The sequence below is a fragment of the Zymoseptoria tritici genome, chromosome 14 (assembly GCF_000219625.1).
Source record: "Zymoseptoria tritici IPO323 chromosome 14, whole genome shotgun sequence".
NCBI lineage: Eukaryota > Fungi > Ascomycota > Dothideomycetes > Mycosphaerellales > Mycosphaerellaceae > Zymoseptoria > Zymoseptoria tritici.
Window position 1 is genome coordinate 257,369 of NC_018205.1, and position 17,044 is coordinate 274,412.

General features: G+C 52.1%; 7 protein-coding genes across 7 annotated transcripts; 4 read left to right on the forward strand and 3 right to left on the reverse strand.

The window, feature by feature from the left end:
• Positions 1–1,896, forward strand: MYCGRDRAFT_11476 (uncharacterized protein; the record flags this gene model as incomplete). The annotated part of the gene is made up of 5 exons (XM_003847361.1): positions 1–153; positions 209–403; positions 470–615; positions 664–1,010; positions 1,067–1,896. Coding segments are annotated over 5 exons (1,671 nt in total), but the record flags the coding sequence as incomplete, so codon positions are not given.
• Positions 1,897–2,244: 348 nt separating this feature from the next.
• Positions 2,245–3,639, reverse strand: MYCGRDRAFT_97566 (uncharacterized protein; the record flags this gene model as incomplete). Its single annotated transcript, XM_003847438.1, has 2 exons — positions 2,245–2,756; positions 2,814–3,639. The coding sequence occupies 2 exons, from the start codon at positions 3,637–3,639 to the stop codon at positions 2,245–2,247; spliced, it is 1,338 nt and encodes a 445-aa protein (XP_003847486.1).
• Positions 3,640–4,205: 566 nt separating this feature from the next.
• MYCGRDRAFT_97567 (uncharacterized protein) lies at positions 4,206–6,434 on the forward strand (the record flags this gene model as incomplete). The annotated part of the gene is made up of 8 exons (XM_003847362.1): positions 4,206–4,345; positions 4,398–5,035; positions 5,085–5,322; positions 5,389–5,482; positions 5,543–5,604; positions 5,695–5,896; positions 5,952–6,051; positions 6,142–6,434. The coding sequence occupies 8 exons, from the start codon at positions 4,206–4,208 to the stop codon at positions 6,432–6,434; spliced, it is 1,767 nt and encodes a 588-aa protein (XP_003847410.1).
• Positions 6,435–7,846: 1,412 nt separating this feature from the next.
• On the reverse strand, positions 7,847–8,524 carry MYCGRDRAFT_97568 (uncharacterized protein; the record flags this gene model as incomplete). The annotated part of the gene is made up of 3 exons (XM_003847437.1): positions 7,847–7,919; positions 8,002–8,178; positions 8,334–8,524. The coding sequence occupies 3 exons, from the start codon at positions 8,522–8,524 to the stop codon at positions 7,847–7,849; spliced, it is 441 nt and encodes a 146-aa protein (XP_003847485.1).
• A 2,150-nt stretch (positions 8,525–10,674) lies between these two features.
• MYCGRDRAFT_17480 (uncharacterized protein) lies at positions 10,675–11,466 on the forward strand (the record flags this gene model as incomplete). Its single annotated transcript, XM_003847363.1, has 3 exons — positions 10,675–10,829; positions 10,876–11,113; positions 11,215–11,466. Coding segments are annotated over 3 exons (645 nt in total), but the record flags the coding sequence as incomplete, so codon positions are not given.
• A 653-nt stretch (positions 11,467–12,119) lies between these two features.
• Positions 12,120–12,617, forward strand: MYCGRDRAFT_51649 (uncharacterized protein; the record flags this gene model as incomplete). The annotated part of the gene is made up of 1 exon (XM_003847364.1): positions 12,120–12,617. The coding sequence occupies one exon, from the start codon at positions 12,120–12,122 to the stop codon at positions 12,615–12,617; it is 498 nt and encodes a 165-aa protein (XP_003847412.1).
• Positions 12,618–16,551: 3,934 nt separating this feature from the next.
• MYCGRDRAFT_51666 (uncharacterized protein) lies at positions 16,552–16,836 on the reverse strand (the record flags this gene model as incomplete). Its single annotated transcript, XM_003847436.1, has 1 exon — positions 16,552–16,836. A coding segment is annotated over one exon (285 nt), but the record flags the coding sequence as incomplete, so codon positions are not given.
• Positions 16,837–17,044: the final 208 nt, after the last annotated feature.

Consider the following 17,044-nt stretch of genomic DNA (forward strand, 5'->3'; position numbering starts at 1 on the left):
CAGGACCTTCGCAAGTTCCTGCACTGGCACCTTAACCACTCGGAGATCACGAAGCTCGGCACTCTCTATGTCTTCGCCCGACAGTTCAGACAGGCGTACAAGATCCAGACCGGACAGGTGTTGGACACGAAACTGATTTCGGAGATGAGACACGTGCGCCTCCCTTGATAGTATGTTCGCACGAGCTGACTGTTGACAGTATATCGAGAACACACTACGAACTGAGTTCGATCTGCAGGAAGATCGATCCGACAAGCCCGTACTCAACGTCGATGACCTTCTGGCGACCTTGCATGTCCACTGGGTTCGGTGTCAGGAGTGGTACGCAGCTGAGCGTCAACGGGTACAGCTCTCTCTGATACTCTTGCTTATCGTGTATACCTCTGCGCGGCCTTCGGCGGTCGTAGACTGCGAGGGCAAAATGCTTCCTGCTGATCTCGACGAGGATGAGCAAAACTTCCCGGGACAGTTTACCTCTTTCGAGACCGCTGGGGACTGCTTGAAGTATAAGGATATACAGATATTCAAGGTCAAGGGACAGTCTCAAGACGACCACGTCTTGCTCATGATTGTTACCCTTAGGCTTATGAAAGGCCAGCGCAACAAGTCTCTTGCGTAGGTGTGTTCCCCCCAATAAGTTTCTATGCTGACGACATTCCATAGGCCGAAATACGTTTTCCACGAGCGGGATGACAATCTCGCCTTCTGTCCGATCCTGCACGTCCTCGCTCTTGCATTTGCAGACAAGGCATTCAGTAGTCCGTGGCTACAGGAACCAAAGGACATCTATACGTTCCATGTTGATGGCGATCGAGGCCTTCAGGGACTGCCTCTCGAGTGGAAGCGTGACATGCTCGATATGCCGGTTTTGCGCCGGTCTACAGATAGCCGGGCCGCCCTGAAATACCATGAGGCTCGCGACGCCAACGTAAGGCTGGGCAAAGCAGTGGGCTACAAGGACCCTTTCCAGTTCTACCAGGGTCGACGGGGCGCTGGCGAGGCCCTGAACGGTAAGACCGGCGCTCGACGAACAGAATTTTCGACCTCGTCGCTAACATCGCTGTAGCTCGCACCACGGTAGCGGTCCGCAACCGGGCTATGGGACACAGTCGAGCAGAGATATACGACAAGTATTACACCAACCAGACTGTCGCTGCCGACACTCAATCCGCGTTTCTCGGAACGCCATCGCAGGACTGGATGGTCAGTCTTGCTTCCCATCTCGGTCTTACGCGTGACCCAAGCGCACAGAAACTAGTTCCAGACCCAACATCACAAGAGGTGGACAGTCAGCGCGAAGTGTCTCAGTTGATACAACAGACACAGGAATTACGCTTGCAAATCGTCCAAAGGTACGGGAGTTTGAAGCGTGCTCTTCAAACTCCTATCCTAGACGCGTACAAATCGAGCCAAGCGCAACTTCGAGGCGCGCGACTCCGAGCATCGAAGGAGCTAAAAAAACAACGATGGAAGGAGCACTTCGACACAATTGGTAAGACGGAGATCGCTCGACAGCGAACGGGCCAACCGCTACCTTCATCGCAGAATCCGGAAGTGCAATATGAGTTCGAGGAGCGAGCCTTACTCTCCGAGCTCCTTTGCCGAAACGATGACGTGAGCAAGCTTGAAACAGGCGACGTGGTCCATCGACGCCTCCAAGCGTTGACCGCTATGGTGGCTTTGTGTCATCGTCGTCAAGGCCCTCGCCAGCGACGGCGTCGCTCCGCCAGTCCCGTACCAAGTGAGCCTTATGCCGATACGATCAACCTCGATTGTCTCCAAGGAAACCAGTGTCCTTGGTGTCTTCACGATGAGACTCTATCAAAAGGCAAACGGCAGTTTGCATACTCGCAGATCAGCAAGTTGCGGGACCACATCCAGAAGAAGCACTTCCCACAGCAAATCGACGGGATAGAGCCGACGTGTCTTCTCTCTCAACAAGTGGACCAATACTGTTGCCCCTTCACTCACTGTGGACAGAACCATCACAGCGAAGACCATCTGAAAAATCACTTAGCTAGCAGTCATGATTTCTTCTGTGCCCCGGCATTGTATGACTCTAGAAATGATGACTCCTGGTCAGGGATCATTTGAAGTATGGGACTAGCAACCTCTTAGAAGCTAATGAAACCGTGAGCTATTGCTATAAAATTCTGCTTTCTACTTGTCGCGATGGACGATATGTAGCCGGCACGGTGTATACAGTGCTGGACATGAATCGAGACATTGCTTAGAAGAAGCAAATCAGCCTATCCAAACAATCGCCTTCTTGAGAACAGCTTTATTCTCGTACTGCTCTCCTTCGGCATTGCCAGCAACTAGCACTAGCGGGGTACAGAGCAGAGTGATGCTATGGCCATCAAGAGCCTCCGGAGTGTGCTCGAGATCTCGCTTGTGCAGAGGATGAACTTCAAAGACATCTGATGTAGACTTGTAGCTCATCGAGTTGGTCTGATGCTTGATCGAGCTCCAGTTGTGCACCTCCACACGTGCCTTGCGTGTCCACAAAGCCCACGAAAGCTCGCAGGCGTCATGGACGAGGGCCGCAAGGCCATTGTATGCATGTTCATACTGCTCGTTCGAAAGAGGTCCCATGAACTCATCTATTGCGCTATTGACGACCTCAACCATAGCTCTATGACGGCTCTCCTTAACGAGATCCTTCACGAAAGCTACGCTAGAGTCTGCCTCTGCGGTCGGCGGGTCAAGCAAGCGTAAGAGCTGGCATCTCAAAGCCTCCGCTCCGGCCTCGTCACCTACAAGGAGCTGTCAATTAATTGTCCACTTTCGTGATGTGGTCGGAAAGTTCTTACTATTTCTGATCAGTCCCAGCAGAATCTCAATATCTGCACCGTGGCATTTCCGGAGGACACAGTCATCCATGCCTCCCACGAATGCGAAGAATGGATCACCAATGATCTTGGACAAGATATCAAAGGACACTGCAGCAGTGAGCAAGACTTGCGATGCCTTCCCGGGCTTTAGCATGGCTCTGTTCCGAAGTAGACATTCGCGCAGCCTCGCATCAGGTTGGATGCATCCTCGAAGCATAAGTGCCTGCATGGTAGACTTGAAGCGCTCAGGATCAAGAACTTGCTCAAGCGTCAACCCGGAGTTGCTCTCAGCCCACTGCCGAACGCCGGAATGTAGCAACTTGAGTCGATGCTCGATCTCGAAGGTCGGCAGCGGCGCCCATTGCGTCGACTCCACCGCGTGCAGCTGGGCAGCCTGCATGTTGCGGATCGTAGACTCGAGCCTTTCAATCTGCTTCTCATAATCTCTGCACGACTTCGCCACGGACTCTCCCTTGTCTTGAACAGCCGTTACTTTCTGCTTTGCTGCTGCGACCGCCTCGTCGGCTGCATCTCTGATCTGTTTGGCGGCGTAAGAGTGCTGCATTACTTGCTCGCGAAGCCTCAGGTTCGTGCTTTCCAGAATTTTATTCTCTTGCGCCTGGAACTCGTTGAATGTAACCATCTGCTCAATTTGCTTCTCTTGAGCTCTGGCCTTGGTACGATACTCGAGGTAAGCTTCGTAGAGCTCTTGATTTTTGACTCCTATTTTGCCTAATCGCTCTTCGTCTCGCTTCTGCAGTGTGGGCTGTACCACTTGCGTTGGAGCCACCAAGCTTCGAATCATGGAGAAGCCTGTTTGGAAGTAGCCGCTGCTCCCTTGCTGCTGCCGGGGGCGCCTAGTGTGACCGTCGGATCCGGTCTGAAGGGTTAACGAGTAAGCGCTGGTTCTGGTCTGCCCGTGGTCCTCGTTGGCCGTAGCCTTCGCTTGCTGATTGTTTACTACTTCGCTGCGCTCTACTTGTATCTTGCAGCTGTCCCGTCGCACGTCCAAGACTGTGCCGATGTTGTTCGACAGTCCGTCAATGCTGTTCTCCATCCTACCGTGGGTTGATACTTACATGTGAAGGGGGAAGTTGTGAGCTCGAAAAACGGTGAATCGCTTCCACAGATAGTGATCAGGTGAGATTCGCAGATCGTTGTGCCTCCTATGAGTACGCGAACGGTTGCTGACGCGCTCCCCCATCGAATCACAACAACAAAAGCTCAACGGCAGCTCATTTCCAGATATCTCTTGGAGCTTCTCTTGGCTTCCGCACTACTCTGCTGATTCATTCCAGAACTCATCTGCAAGCCTTGCAGCACACATCTGCACATCAGACCGCCGATATCACGCCGTACTCAGCAGTCAACATGGAGGGCACAATATCATCCAGCTTGCACAAGCTCATTATTGGTGTTGACTTCGGTACCACCGCAACCGGCATCAGCTGGGTTTCAACAGCAGGCGCCCATGTCAAGGTTCTGGACGATGTACACTGTATTATGAACTGGTATTTCTTTCGGGTAGATTGAAAACGCCAAGAATCAGCTAACGACTCGCAGGCCTGGCGGCAACAACTCCTGCAAGACCCCATCACGTCTTGCGTACGCGAACAATAACGAGAGTATCAACGCCAATGCCTTCGGCTTCGAAGTCAAATCGTACATGGAGTCGTTCGCCTGGATGAAGCTGCTACTAGATCCCGAACAAGCGACAAAGTTCGATGATCCAAGCCTTACCAAGAGCGAGGGCGATGGCGTACTGAAGCGTCCGATCAACAAGACACCCGTTGAACTGTGTGCCGACTATCTCACCGAAGTCATCCAGCACGCCTATGCCTACTTGTCTCGAACCATCACCGCCGAAGTCCTCGAGGCAACTCCAATCGATTTTTGGTTTACTGTTCCAGCGGTCTGGAGTGACAAGGCAAAGGCTGACACTCTTCGAGCTGCGCGCTACGCTGCAAAGCAGGCCAAGCTTCGATGGCATCCTGATAGCCAGCTCTTCCTGATTCGCGAGCCAGAGGCCGCAGCTGTGGCAACAGTCTCCGCGCTTACCCAGGGCGGCTCGCAGCAACACATCAAGGTTGGCGATAGCATTTTGATCTGTGATTGTGGTGGGGGCACGGTCGATATCACTACCTACGTAATCGATAGCATTACTCCCAAGCTCGCCTTCAAGGAGCTCCTCGTGGGCACAGGTACGTTTCGCTCGAAGCACCGGTATGGCCACTGCTGAACACTCTTTAGGTGGCAAGTGTGGCTCTACGTACATTGACCGACAGTTCTTGGAGTGGATGGAAGACATGTTCGGCCCTCACTTCACCAGCTTGCCACCAGCCAAGCGTGGTCCCGCGAGTGCTCTGATGAAGAGCTTTGAGACGGCTAAGCTCGATTTCGGCATGTCCACAGATATCAAGAAGTACTATGAGGTCGATTGCTTCATGGAGGAGGCCCACAAGTCACACTGGTACGATGATTCGGAGTGGTTTGTCAAGCTACACTAGTAAGTCACCTCCGAGTGTTGCCAGATCGCGCACTAATATTCCTGTAGCGGGGATCTGAAGTCGATGTTTGATCCAGTCGTCGATAAGATTATTGCTCTTCTGCAAAGCCAACTCGACGCTGAGCGCCGCCAAGCTGGACAAGTGACCATCAAGGTAAACGGCGCACCTCATCGCCATCGCTACTCGCTGATGTGATCCCAGACTGTGTTTCTCGTGGGAGGCTTTGGCGAGTCTGCCTATCTGAACGCCGTACTACACAAGTGGTGCACTGAGCACAAAATCATACTGATGTGCCCACCGAAAGCGTAAGTTGCATGCCTCCTTTTGAATTCCAACTTATCTACTTTACCTAGTCAGTCCGCCATTGTTCGCGGTGCCGCCCTGAGTGGTCTGCACAACATTCAGCCAACCTCTCGTCGTTCTCGTCTTCACTACGGTTGGAGCTGTAGCGAAGCCTTCGATCCTATGCGTCACGACGAGCGTGATGCATACCTCGATCCGTGGTACAATAACGGAAAGAGGGCGACTGGGAACATGTGCTGGGAGCTCAGCAAGGTAAGCTGGCGCCATACACGTTGCAAGTCTTCATCGTTATTGACACAGTGACCAGGGTGATTTGGTCGACGAGACTACAAAGGTCGATTTTGGCTTTGCCGAGCCTGTCTACGAAGATTTCGTCAAGTCTGGCAGTTTCAACCTCGACCTGTACTGTTCGAGCGAAGATGATGCACCTCACTACCTTCGCAATTACGGTATGCTCAGTCTTTCTCTTGTGACAGGCCCAGTACTGACTGTCTCAGGTGTGCACAAGCTCGCCTCCATCAGCCTTAACTATGGAATTGTTGACCTTACTTGCTTCGAGTCCAAGGTGGCCAACGGTCGCCGTATGCGCCGCATCTGCGCTGAGGTTGCTGTCCACTTCGGTCACCGTCGTGGCGTTCTTGTCTTCACTGCTGTTGTCAACGGCAAGGAAATCGGCGCCACTGAGGTCAATTTCAATGGGCAGAGCACTACTGATGTCACTGAGAGTATGAGCAATATGGACATCGGGAGTAATGCTGGCGCACTCACGCCGTCTTGTGCTCAGCAGTAAGAGACTGTAATTACATGCTGGCAAGGTAATGGCGACTTCACCGGTATTGCTCAACAACAGCACCGCTTAAGCAGACATGTGGTAACTTAGATGGAAGAGCATTGGACACACAGTTTAGACACATGAGCCGTGTAAGGGTCTTTATGGACAGCTAGCGCTTGAGCTAATGGAACAAACAATTGTTCGACATCTTGAGGAACATGCTCGCACCATTAGGACGCAGTAGCAGGAGGCATTCCCTATCCATGTTGTTCTGCACTCAGCTCGACCATCTTCTTTTCAAAAGGTTCGCCGTAACATTCCTCGCAGCCATAGATGTCGAATCTGGCGCTCCGATCCAAGCAATATCTTCGGGCTCTTCTTGTTCTTCGCGGATTGCTTCGAGGCGGCGTGGACGGGGTTGAGCATCAGGAATATGCAGAAGAGACTCTGGACTTTGGTACTATAAAGAATCAGCTGGCAGCTATGTACTAGACTCTGTTACCGAACCTTGAGTACGATCCCTAGAACAGGCTTGCTGAACCTTAGCAAATGTCCAAGATTCTGCAACGACAGTGTGTTCATCCAACACGATACCGCGTCAAGCTGCCAGGATCTCTTCTCGAAGCAGAACAAGTACCGAAGGCTAGCTATCGTGGCTGCCCGCTGACAAACGCCTTCCAGATCACGCTCTGTCCCGCAGAGGTCCCGCACAAGTTCGACAATTGCGTCCCAATACACATTTCGAGACGCAAAGAAGATAATGCAGGCGTCTTCGAATTGTGACCAGTTATCGAGCCTCATAGCCATAACATAAGTAGTCGTCTGAGCGAATGCTTAGGGGAGGCAGTACTTGATCAGTATATGTATGCTGCGGTCTTCTGGGGTCAACCCCGGGGTCAAAGAGCCATCTCAGGCCTGCAAAACTGATAAGAGCCAGCACAGATCCTGATCTTAATGACTTCTATTCAAACGCGACTATGTCTCTCCGTGTACGGTTCAATTCGTACCCAATCTCATCGACTTGCGGCCCTCCTAGCCGAGGCATCCTAGACTTACTGTATAAGTTCGAGCATCATATCTATGAATGCGTGACTTGCAATCAGTTCTGCGACTCATCCGATTTTCTGGTGTTCTGCTCGCGAGGCCTCTCCATCGCCACAACTGTGAACGAGCTCCTAGTCTTCCGCAAGAATCGCACAGAATATCGGAACAGTGCCACCAGATGCACCGAGGTAGTCGAGATACCATACCACCTCTGGGCATGCAGAGCTTTTCTTTACCACTCACGGCCTACCCTCACAGCATCTGATGCGCCAGCGATGCGGCCGCAAAGCTTCTCAGGCGTCACAAAGCCGCAGAAAGCTCGGCTCCGTCGGGCGTCACGCAACAGTGAATGCATGCGCTATTCACCACGGTCGCCACAAGCTCGACTATATCGTATAAGGCAGGAATCGAGGATGATGCGTTTCGAAGGCGATGATCACATCCATGAGTGCCTGACGTCTATGCGAAGGGTAGTATTATATTGAGTATATAGAACAGAATAATGAGCTACTTGCTGTTGGTACTTTGCATAACGACGTACTGCTCACTATCCACCGTTGTCTTGTTGTTTCTGGTCACGCCTCCGATCAACGATCCGAAATGAGCCTGTAAAGGCGACATTCCATTCCTCTTCAATTGCAGATCGTTGATGCGAACGGAGGCTTTGCTAGCCCACTCTTTGAGAGTCTGTTGATCGACCTCAACATTACACACCCGACTACAAGAATGATTAGTAAGGTTGAAACCGGAGCAATCTGGACGATCGACGCACAAGGTAAAGTTCTGAACGGTGTTCAAAAGCTCGTGAAATCCGAGTTCCAATCTAATGAAAGGTTAGGCGCAAGACACGGAAGGGTAACAGTATTGACGTACTGTGCAAACTGCTGCTGTACGTGGACAAGCTGACTGTAGGCCGGACAAGCACAGGCAACGGCTGTTGGCCACCGGTCAACATTCTGGCTGGGGTCGCTGCCACCTGCGATCTGCGGTTGCTCGAGTTCGAAGCAGCTTAAATCCCATTCGTCCAAAGTCAGGTCCAAAGTTGGATGGTTTCCGAGCGACATAATTCTAATAAAGCCTCGAAACAGTGCAATTATCGTTCTGTGCTTGTTGTCCTACTGGATCCTTGCTCTTCCTTGCACCCAAGATACCTGGCGTCTGGCCAGGACTTTATGCGTAGGCAACCAAGACAGTTTCAAGCAGGAGCAATAAGCTCGAAGGCGGGCCGCAGATCCGGCGTTTATTCTGCGGCGGTTATGCTCCGGCGGCTATGCTCCGGCGGCTATGCTCCGGCGGCTATGCTCCGGCGGCTATGCTCCAGCGGTTGTGCTCCGGCGACTATGCACGAGCGGAAAGTTAGTTTCCAACTCGCAGAAGGCGGCAAAGAAGTCACATGGCCCTTCTCGTCTGTGTGTACCTTTCGGTTGTACACTCGTCAGTAACACCTATAAGTAGGCACTGATCTACCAGAGCATTGAAATTAGTACAGGCGCGACTGAAGCTCACCTCCAACCAAGTACCAGGTTTTGCAAGATGTCACAGGAAAACACGATGCCGTCTAGAAACGATAATCCTTCCTCTTGGGACGCCGTCTCAACATCCAGTAGCGATCTCTGGCTGCTTCAACATCTCCATCGAAACGCAATCTTGGACGGAGGCGAGCGAGAAGCACAGTCTGCTGTTCTCCAAGCTTTCTGGTCGAAGCTCAGGAACTACACCATCCTCGAAGCCAATTATCATGAGTTGCAGAAGTCCCATATCGAATTAGCTGCGACTAGTGTAGAGAGAGATCGGCTGATCAGTGAGCTGCGGGCTCAAGCTGTGCAGGCCACCATCGAAAGGGATTTGGCAGAGTCACTGGACACCATATCAGAGGCTGTGATCTCTATGATAGAGAACTCCGAAGACAAGTTAGCAACCTCGCGGCTCGCGGGAGCAAAAGCCCGTCAAGCGCTTGCGGATTCACGACTATATTGTGTTCAAGCTGAGCGAATCAACTCTCGACTGGAGCAAGAATTGAGTGTGTCTCGAGACGAAACGGTACAAGCTCTCGAGCAGTTCGAGACGTTACGCTGGCAGAGTGAGAGCTTGCTCGAAAGCAAGGACGCAGAGATACAGGAATTGTCTGCTTCTCTTCAAAGATTGCAAGCAACATCGCGAACGCGCACGGGCAAGAAACGACGTCACCGCCAAAAGCGACAAGCATGAGGCTTCTTGGCATTCTTGCGTTTTCTTTGATCGATTGATAATTCATTGCTCGTATGCTATGTAATAATACAATGCGAAACAAATTCGAAGGCACTGAACACAAACCTGCTGCCTCGCGCGTTCTTACTCGAATCACTAGTTAGTAGGCTATCAAAACTGATCTCTCTTGGCATCTCGGACAATGTTGATACCATGTCTCCGTAAGGTGAACGAGGAGGCGATAATGGTTTAAGGACCCCATAGACCTGAGGATTCTGCCAAACTTACTCTTCCTTCATGTTATGGATTTGCGCAACGTGAGACGAGGTCGCCATTGTCGTGCAGACATTACCCATCACGAATCAGGTTCGTGGATGCATGTTGTGTGGTAATGGATCCTGGATTCTGTTCCAGACAGAAGGGTACCTCTTACCCATCTTTCCCGGAGGTCTCCAGACTACCATCCTCCGAAGCCATCCTAGCCGCGCGCTTCGAGTTGTTAACGCCCCAGACTAAATGCGAACGCAAAGAGATCTGCGGCCAACAGGCCAGAGGATGGTAGAGAGGGAAAAAGAGGACTCCCTACCCCCTCTTCCCCGGTTGGGGGGGGGGGGGGGGGGGGGGGGGGTCAAGATATCAGACAAAGGGGTCATGCTACGCTATGCGAGGCCAGAGGTTTTTCAAAATCTCCCTCATAAGATTGAGGATGGCAGGACTCTGAAACTCGAAATCGTAATCTGAACCCTCGATGGCCATGTATACACTTGTCATCACCATATGGTTGCTCTTGCTCGGAATAGAGGCTACACACTCAAATCAGCCATGCTCTGAGGAGGGCCATTGTCAAACTGTGGCAGACACTGAAAGTTTTCTAATTTGTGCCTCTGGAATATGGCAGGAGATGCCTCGAGGAACGTGGACCTGCAAGAATGGAGTCCTCATCCCAGACCAAATAACAACGTCTTCCTTCAGCACATCACCCACCGTCGAGTGCTACTCCACCATTTCTGAAATCGGGTCTACGTGCAATTCAGTAACGACCACAAGCTCTGCTCAGTCACCAGCAGTCTCTGCCAGCCTGCCAAAGGTAGTCTACGAAGGGTCTTACTCAGCTTATTATGGAGATGGGTCAGCGGCCCAAGGCTGGCCTAACATAGATGGCTGGATAGACTTCGAGAAAATGTAGGCTCAAGAAAATGCCCTCCAACGCGCCGCTGACAGAGGACAGGTTCGAAATCAACCATGAAGCAATGCAATCATCCTGCGCCAACTGGGGAGTTCCCAACAACTCAGAAGAAGAAATGACCGATTTGAAGGCCGCAATTGTGACTATTGGTCAGAGGAGCTCTATTGATCCCCGTTTCATATTGGCAATTATCATGCAAGAATCTACGGGTTGTGTTCGCGTTGTGTCTACAATGGGAGTTCATCCTAACCCCGGCTTGATGCAGAGTCACCAGGGGTACGTTCCCAGGGTAATTCATAAAGACATTGCTAACAATACGACAGGTCCGGAACTTGCAATAGCAACAGCGTGGTCAATGGTAGCTTGGGTTTCCAAAGCCAGGGAGTTCAGGTACCTTGCCCGTATAGCAGCATTTTCCAGATGGTTTCGGACGGAAGCGAGGGCACTCCTGCGGGTGACGGATTGGCTCAAGTTTTGCAGGAACAAGGGCACGCTGATGTTTCCAAGTACTATCGTGCTGCCAGGATTTATAACAGTGGCAGGATCATGCCTAGTGGGCTCTTGGAGCAGACATATCAGAATTGTTGTACTCCTGCATATGCGAGTGACATAGCTAACAGACTTACGGGCTGGGTGGACGGACTTAGAGTATTCGCTATTCCATAAACTGTATGACTTACTTACACCCTGTCGATCTGAACAGTTCGTGCATTCTTGAGGAACGGCAGATTCGAGCGATGAAATAGCTTGGTAATACTTGAACGTGATAGGTAAGCGTTATGTCAACTTCTGCAATGTGTAACTCGGCACCCGACATCAAGTCCAATGAATGGAGATGGGCCCCGAGGCAGAGAAATGCCACAAGGTGGAGCGAGGCAGTATGGCAGAAAGCAGTAAGGCACGCCGATGCAGGGCATTCCAGGGCAGGAGGGCAAGGGTGAGCCCCAAGGCACAAAGCAGTAGGGCACCGCCATGCACTGGGGCTACATAGTGCCTCACGACACGGTGATGCCCGGCGGCACGGTGATGCCCTGAGGCATCACCGTGCAATGGGGCATCACAAAGCCCTCGGGCAAAATGGTTCAAGGCTTTAGGATGCCCGGCGACACCGTCACGCCCCCGGGCATACTGCCCTACTAGGGCTTTGTGATGCCCGGCGGCAGAGGATCGCCGGAAGGCGAAGCGCCCAAAGTGTCTCCAAGCGCCGCCTTGCCTGCTCAAAGCGCTGAATTGCCTGTGTTAAGAACAGTACCTCCCGTCGCTGAGCATCATTCCCAGGACGCACGATGGCGGAAGTACACACTCAAATCGAGCGTCACTTCAAAGGATTCGCCCGCGTCCGACTAGACCACATTACATTCGACTCTGGCCGAGAACTAGACGACCGAAATGTGGAGAGACTATTAGGTATTTTCAAGCTGCAAGGCTGTCAACGTGAGGAACCTGGTCACTCCATTCCTGTCTTAGTCGACAAAGACACTCTTGCCGCCGCGCTCGCGCACGAAGGCTCCCCTCCCCGGATCCTTCACCAAACTTCTGTGGAAGCCGAGCCGTTGCTCTTCCCGAGTGCCATCACATTAACCTCACTCCACGGCAAGCACCGTGTTCATGCAGCACGGAAGTTCCTTCTTCCCGTCGATCAGTGGTGGACGGTGAAGGTCTTCGATACTGGTCAGCAAACATTCCCTCCCGTCAGGCGTTTTCTTACCGAGGTCTCTAGGCCTTCCTCTTTGCGCACGAGAACACCTTCGATACGAGTACTCCAATGCACAGAAGTTTTCTGATGGCGACATCTTCCGATACTATGTCGATGCCGTGAACCGGCAGGATCGGCGTTCAGCTTCTAGCTGGTTGGCCGCTTTGACGAAACGGAAACGAAGGTCTGTGAAAGAGCTTCAGAAGTATGCAGACGGCAAATTCTTTGCAGCATTAAAAGAGTTGCTGCCGCTCGCCGGCCTTTGGGATGGCTTCCTTCTGGGGTCTTTCAATCGCATACTCCCTATGCGTTGCTGTGAGGTCTGTGTACTTGATATGAAGACTACCGTGCGATCGGCGCTGACAGGACGCAGGAGCTCTGCTGTTACCTCGAATCTATCCATCGAACCTGGACTTACATCCTTGCTTCAGATGTTGCACCCCACCTCCTCGATATCAAGACAGTGAGGACTCTTCACGTCCTGATGCCCGCACATTCGTCCCAAGATGTACGCAGGATCCACACTGCGATGTCCACCTTCCAGATTTTTCCCCAGGTGCACGATCCTGCAAGTCGACGAAGTCTCGAGCGAAGAGCAAGGCAGTCCAAGAGAATTCTGACGTTCCAATCATTCTTGGCCGATGCTATGTATCTGGAAGTCTGCTACAAACCTCTGCGCGACCTGTTTCCCACAAAGCACCGGACATTGCGGGCAGAGTGCCATGCTTCTTTCAAGCTCGATGGGCAATACTTCGGGCCAAACTATATCGATCTTTGGCTCTACACCATGCACGAATATATGGAACTTTCAGACCTTCCTTCCGCTAATTTGAAGAAAGATCGTGGCTGCCAGAAGCCTGCTGTTCGTACAAGAAGTGAGGCAAAACTCGCAGAGTTGGCGTCCTTCGCAGCAGCCCGCGGGTTTCGAACTGATGAGATTGATCTGTTGCTCGAAATGTACGGGGTCCAGACGCGGTCGCAGCCGACGCCATCGGAGTTTCCTCTTCATAGTCGTGATGACGCTGACATCCCGATCAAAGCGCGCTGCAACCGTCCGTCTGGTGCCAATTTTGATCAAGGCTGCAAATTCCTCTCTCTTGTGAATGTATATCAGCTCCGGACGCAGCCTTGTGCAGCATACCCTTCTCCATTTGCCGTTATAAGGGACATTGTGTTCTCCTTCTGGGGGAAGCACCCGCCCGCGAATTTGGAAGATCCCGGACGTGTCATCACAGCTTGTCGAATACGGGACCAGCTTGGCCTCCCCAATCCCGCGTCTGAGGTGGTTCCACCTACGATTGACGATGATCGATCGCCGCAGCAACCCGATCCGGACCATGCATCCCAGTCTTCATACATGGGCCACGATCCTGGCGTTGAACAAGAAGCTGAAAGTCATATGAAATCCCCCGATGCTGAGGCGCTGATCAACGGAGAACAAACAGAAGACTACGGTGTCGAAACGCCGTCACCGAATCTAGTCTATGGAAATTTCGACAATCTCATGGGAGGCAGACCACAAGGACAAGAAGAAGAAGAAGAAGAAGAAGGCGAACACGCGGAACGCGTGCGTATCGATCTAGGGTCAACCGATCGTAGTACTATAACGGAGCAAGAACAGGAGCTAGAGCGGCGCCAGAGGGAGATCCAACGACTTCATCTAGAATCTGAGATGTTGCGGCTGGGTCAGGTTGCTGCTGGCAATGCTCAAAAGTCTCAGCAGCTGGCAAATCTAGTAATGAGTCAGAAGCAGGAGATCACATCGCTTCGACTTCACAATCGCAAGTTATTGCGACAAGTCAAGAGCAGTGCTCCAGGAATGAACCCTATGCGACCAGATATTCGCCCACGTGGTCATGCCGCAAACCACCCTTTGGGAAGACGCAAGACACAGTGGCCTCGTGGAATTTCTCCAATATCGGAGTGGGAAAGCGCGGAGCAAAATGAGGATTGCGATCGAGCGGACGATCAGATGATCCACGACCACGACGCCAACCAAGCTTCAGAGCGCTGTGACCAACCTTCTGAAGCAATGGAGTCTGAGCTGCTCAATGACTTCGATGAGCTTATGGGAGGCCGGGCCAATCGAGAAGAAGAGGAAACTGAGCGAGTGCGCGTGGAAGAATCCATGTGCGAGCAGAGCGATGGTGGAAACCTCACACCGCAGCTTCATAATGGTATGCTTCCTAGATTACATCCGGGACAACGAGATGATCAAAGAGAGGAACACTTCCCTGGTTCGTCGGCCAATGCAACGGAGTCGCATCGCCAAGAGCAAGTGCCCGATTTGGAAGCCGCACAGGAGCAGAGCCAGAAAGCCAGCGACGTAATAGGGTATGACAAACAGCTTCCGCATCCAGGGGACCCAGCTTCGCTCCGACGCCGAACTCAGTGGCCGGGTCCTACAGACACTCAAGCTGCAGGTACCGACTCCGTTGCTGACTCCAGTGAAGTTAACAACATGCGTGCGGATGCTAGCTTGAACGAAGAGGCCGAGCATCTCCAAGCGGAACGGCAGGATGCCCGGTTCCTTGCTGACGAAAGGTTTTATCCTTCTTCGCCAAGCGCAGACCAGCAACCGACGGCGCAAGCCACGACTGGAGTCTCGAATTTGGACCCTCCTCCCCCACCAGCTCCGAGCGCAATGCTCCTAGATCGTCTGAGCAATCGAGCCACTCCAATAGGTAGTGGACCACTCAAATTTACGTACCGCGACGAGAAAATGCGTAGGATGATGAGAGAGCGAGCTACGGAACCGCGACAATCTGGGAGTCCACCTAATTCCCGTTTCACTAGTGGAACGAGGAATGGTCGATTTGCACCGCTAGGTGAAGGATCACGTGCTACGCGCAAGGGAGAGATGTTCAAAGTCTACACTAGTATTGTAGAATACGCTGAGAGGTGGGGAATCTCTTCTCATCGCAAAGTCTTCGTAGGATCAAATCGCACGACTCAACAACTGCTAGGCGATTGTGAAGAGAGGAAAGAGCTAGGGAAAAGGCAGTGTGATGAAAATGGAAAACTATGGGCATGGAACATCGATGAAGTATCAAGGGCAGACTTCTTGGGCGTGCTACAGGGGGTGCAGCGGGCTAACAGCAGTCTGTCGCTTTGTTTGCTTGCGAGGAGCTCTACTGGTGTGGCAGGTGCCAGCATGGACTGTCTCACTTGCAAGGCTGAAGCGGCGTGGGAGGCCTTGTCGAAGAAGGAAAAGTTCGCGCTTGTTGCACTGGTGGAAAAGTACAACGCACCTGACAACTCACCACCAAATAAGAGACCGATGTACCGTCGAGCAGATGACGTGGAATAGCTAGTCCTTGGGCAGAACTAAAGTGGAATAACTACAGTATCTATCTTATAGGGTTACTTTACTTATATACGGTGGCCGATGAATGAGACACGAGTGCACCATGAAATCCTGCGTATCTACGAGGAAGCGTCCGAAATCACCAGAACGATCTATGACCTTGGCCGTGATACCGACGGACCAGTAGAAGAGAATTGGATTATTCGATAGCTATGATGGCACGTACGCCGGTACAGAGGCTCGAGGCGGAGAACTACGCCACGAAGCGATAACCCTGACTATGCAGCTTCGAGAGTGTTTGCGCTCAGGTTATGCTAGGGAAATGCCAAAAGTAACATTTCTTATCGTCGTGTGAGTAACTGCTAGCCGCGGCGGGTGAGAAGTGCCCTGCAGTCGTTCCGCCCCTCTAGCGTGTTAGCACATCGGCATAAGCTGCCTTCCCTACCACATCCGTGCCACTGGTGCCACGCACCCCTCAATGTACTCTGCCGCACCCCTCAATGTACTCTGCTGACTCAGTGAGCCGTCCGACCTTGGTCTAGGATTGTGATTCACTTGTCTCCGTATCGGCAAGCCTGCGCTTCCGACCCTGCCTCGCGATCTTCTTCATTTCTTCACCGGCTTCCGTTTCACGTATGCCGCAGCCATCACAGATTAGAACCCGAGTCTTCCTGCTCGCTCGTTCTCTGGACTACGGGTCAAACATACGCCTCAGCTACTCTAAGCTAATCTTGGAGTCGGTGTACCTAGATTCGGAGCACGCATAGTGCCAGCCGGGTGTGGGAAAGGTTATCCAATCGCTCCGATGTGTGGTGGCTGCCCAGATAATTATGGGGCTTAAGTACCTACCGTCACTACTAATGCATTCTATAGCTGTTACTGTCGTTCGTTTCACACGCGCGCCTCTATAGCCCCGTATGTCGTTTCTGCCTACGAGTACTTTGACGGCGCCGAGCGTAGAGAGTATTACTCTAGTCTTATCCATGTTGTATACATTCTCCGCCAAGATAGCAGGATCTTGTAAGACGTTGCCTATCACTTCGTACTAGTGCGAAACTTTGTTATAGATATTTTTCTTATAGCGACTCCGATCTAGCGCTCTGACTTTCATGGCCTTGAGCTCTAAATGGCGATTCTCGAACGCCTTGGCATAGTTCTTGCTCGGAGGTTTAGGTGGCCTTTTAGATGCGGGCCTATACTAGGTAGCG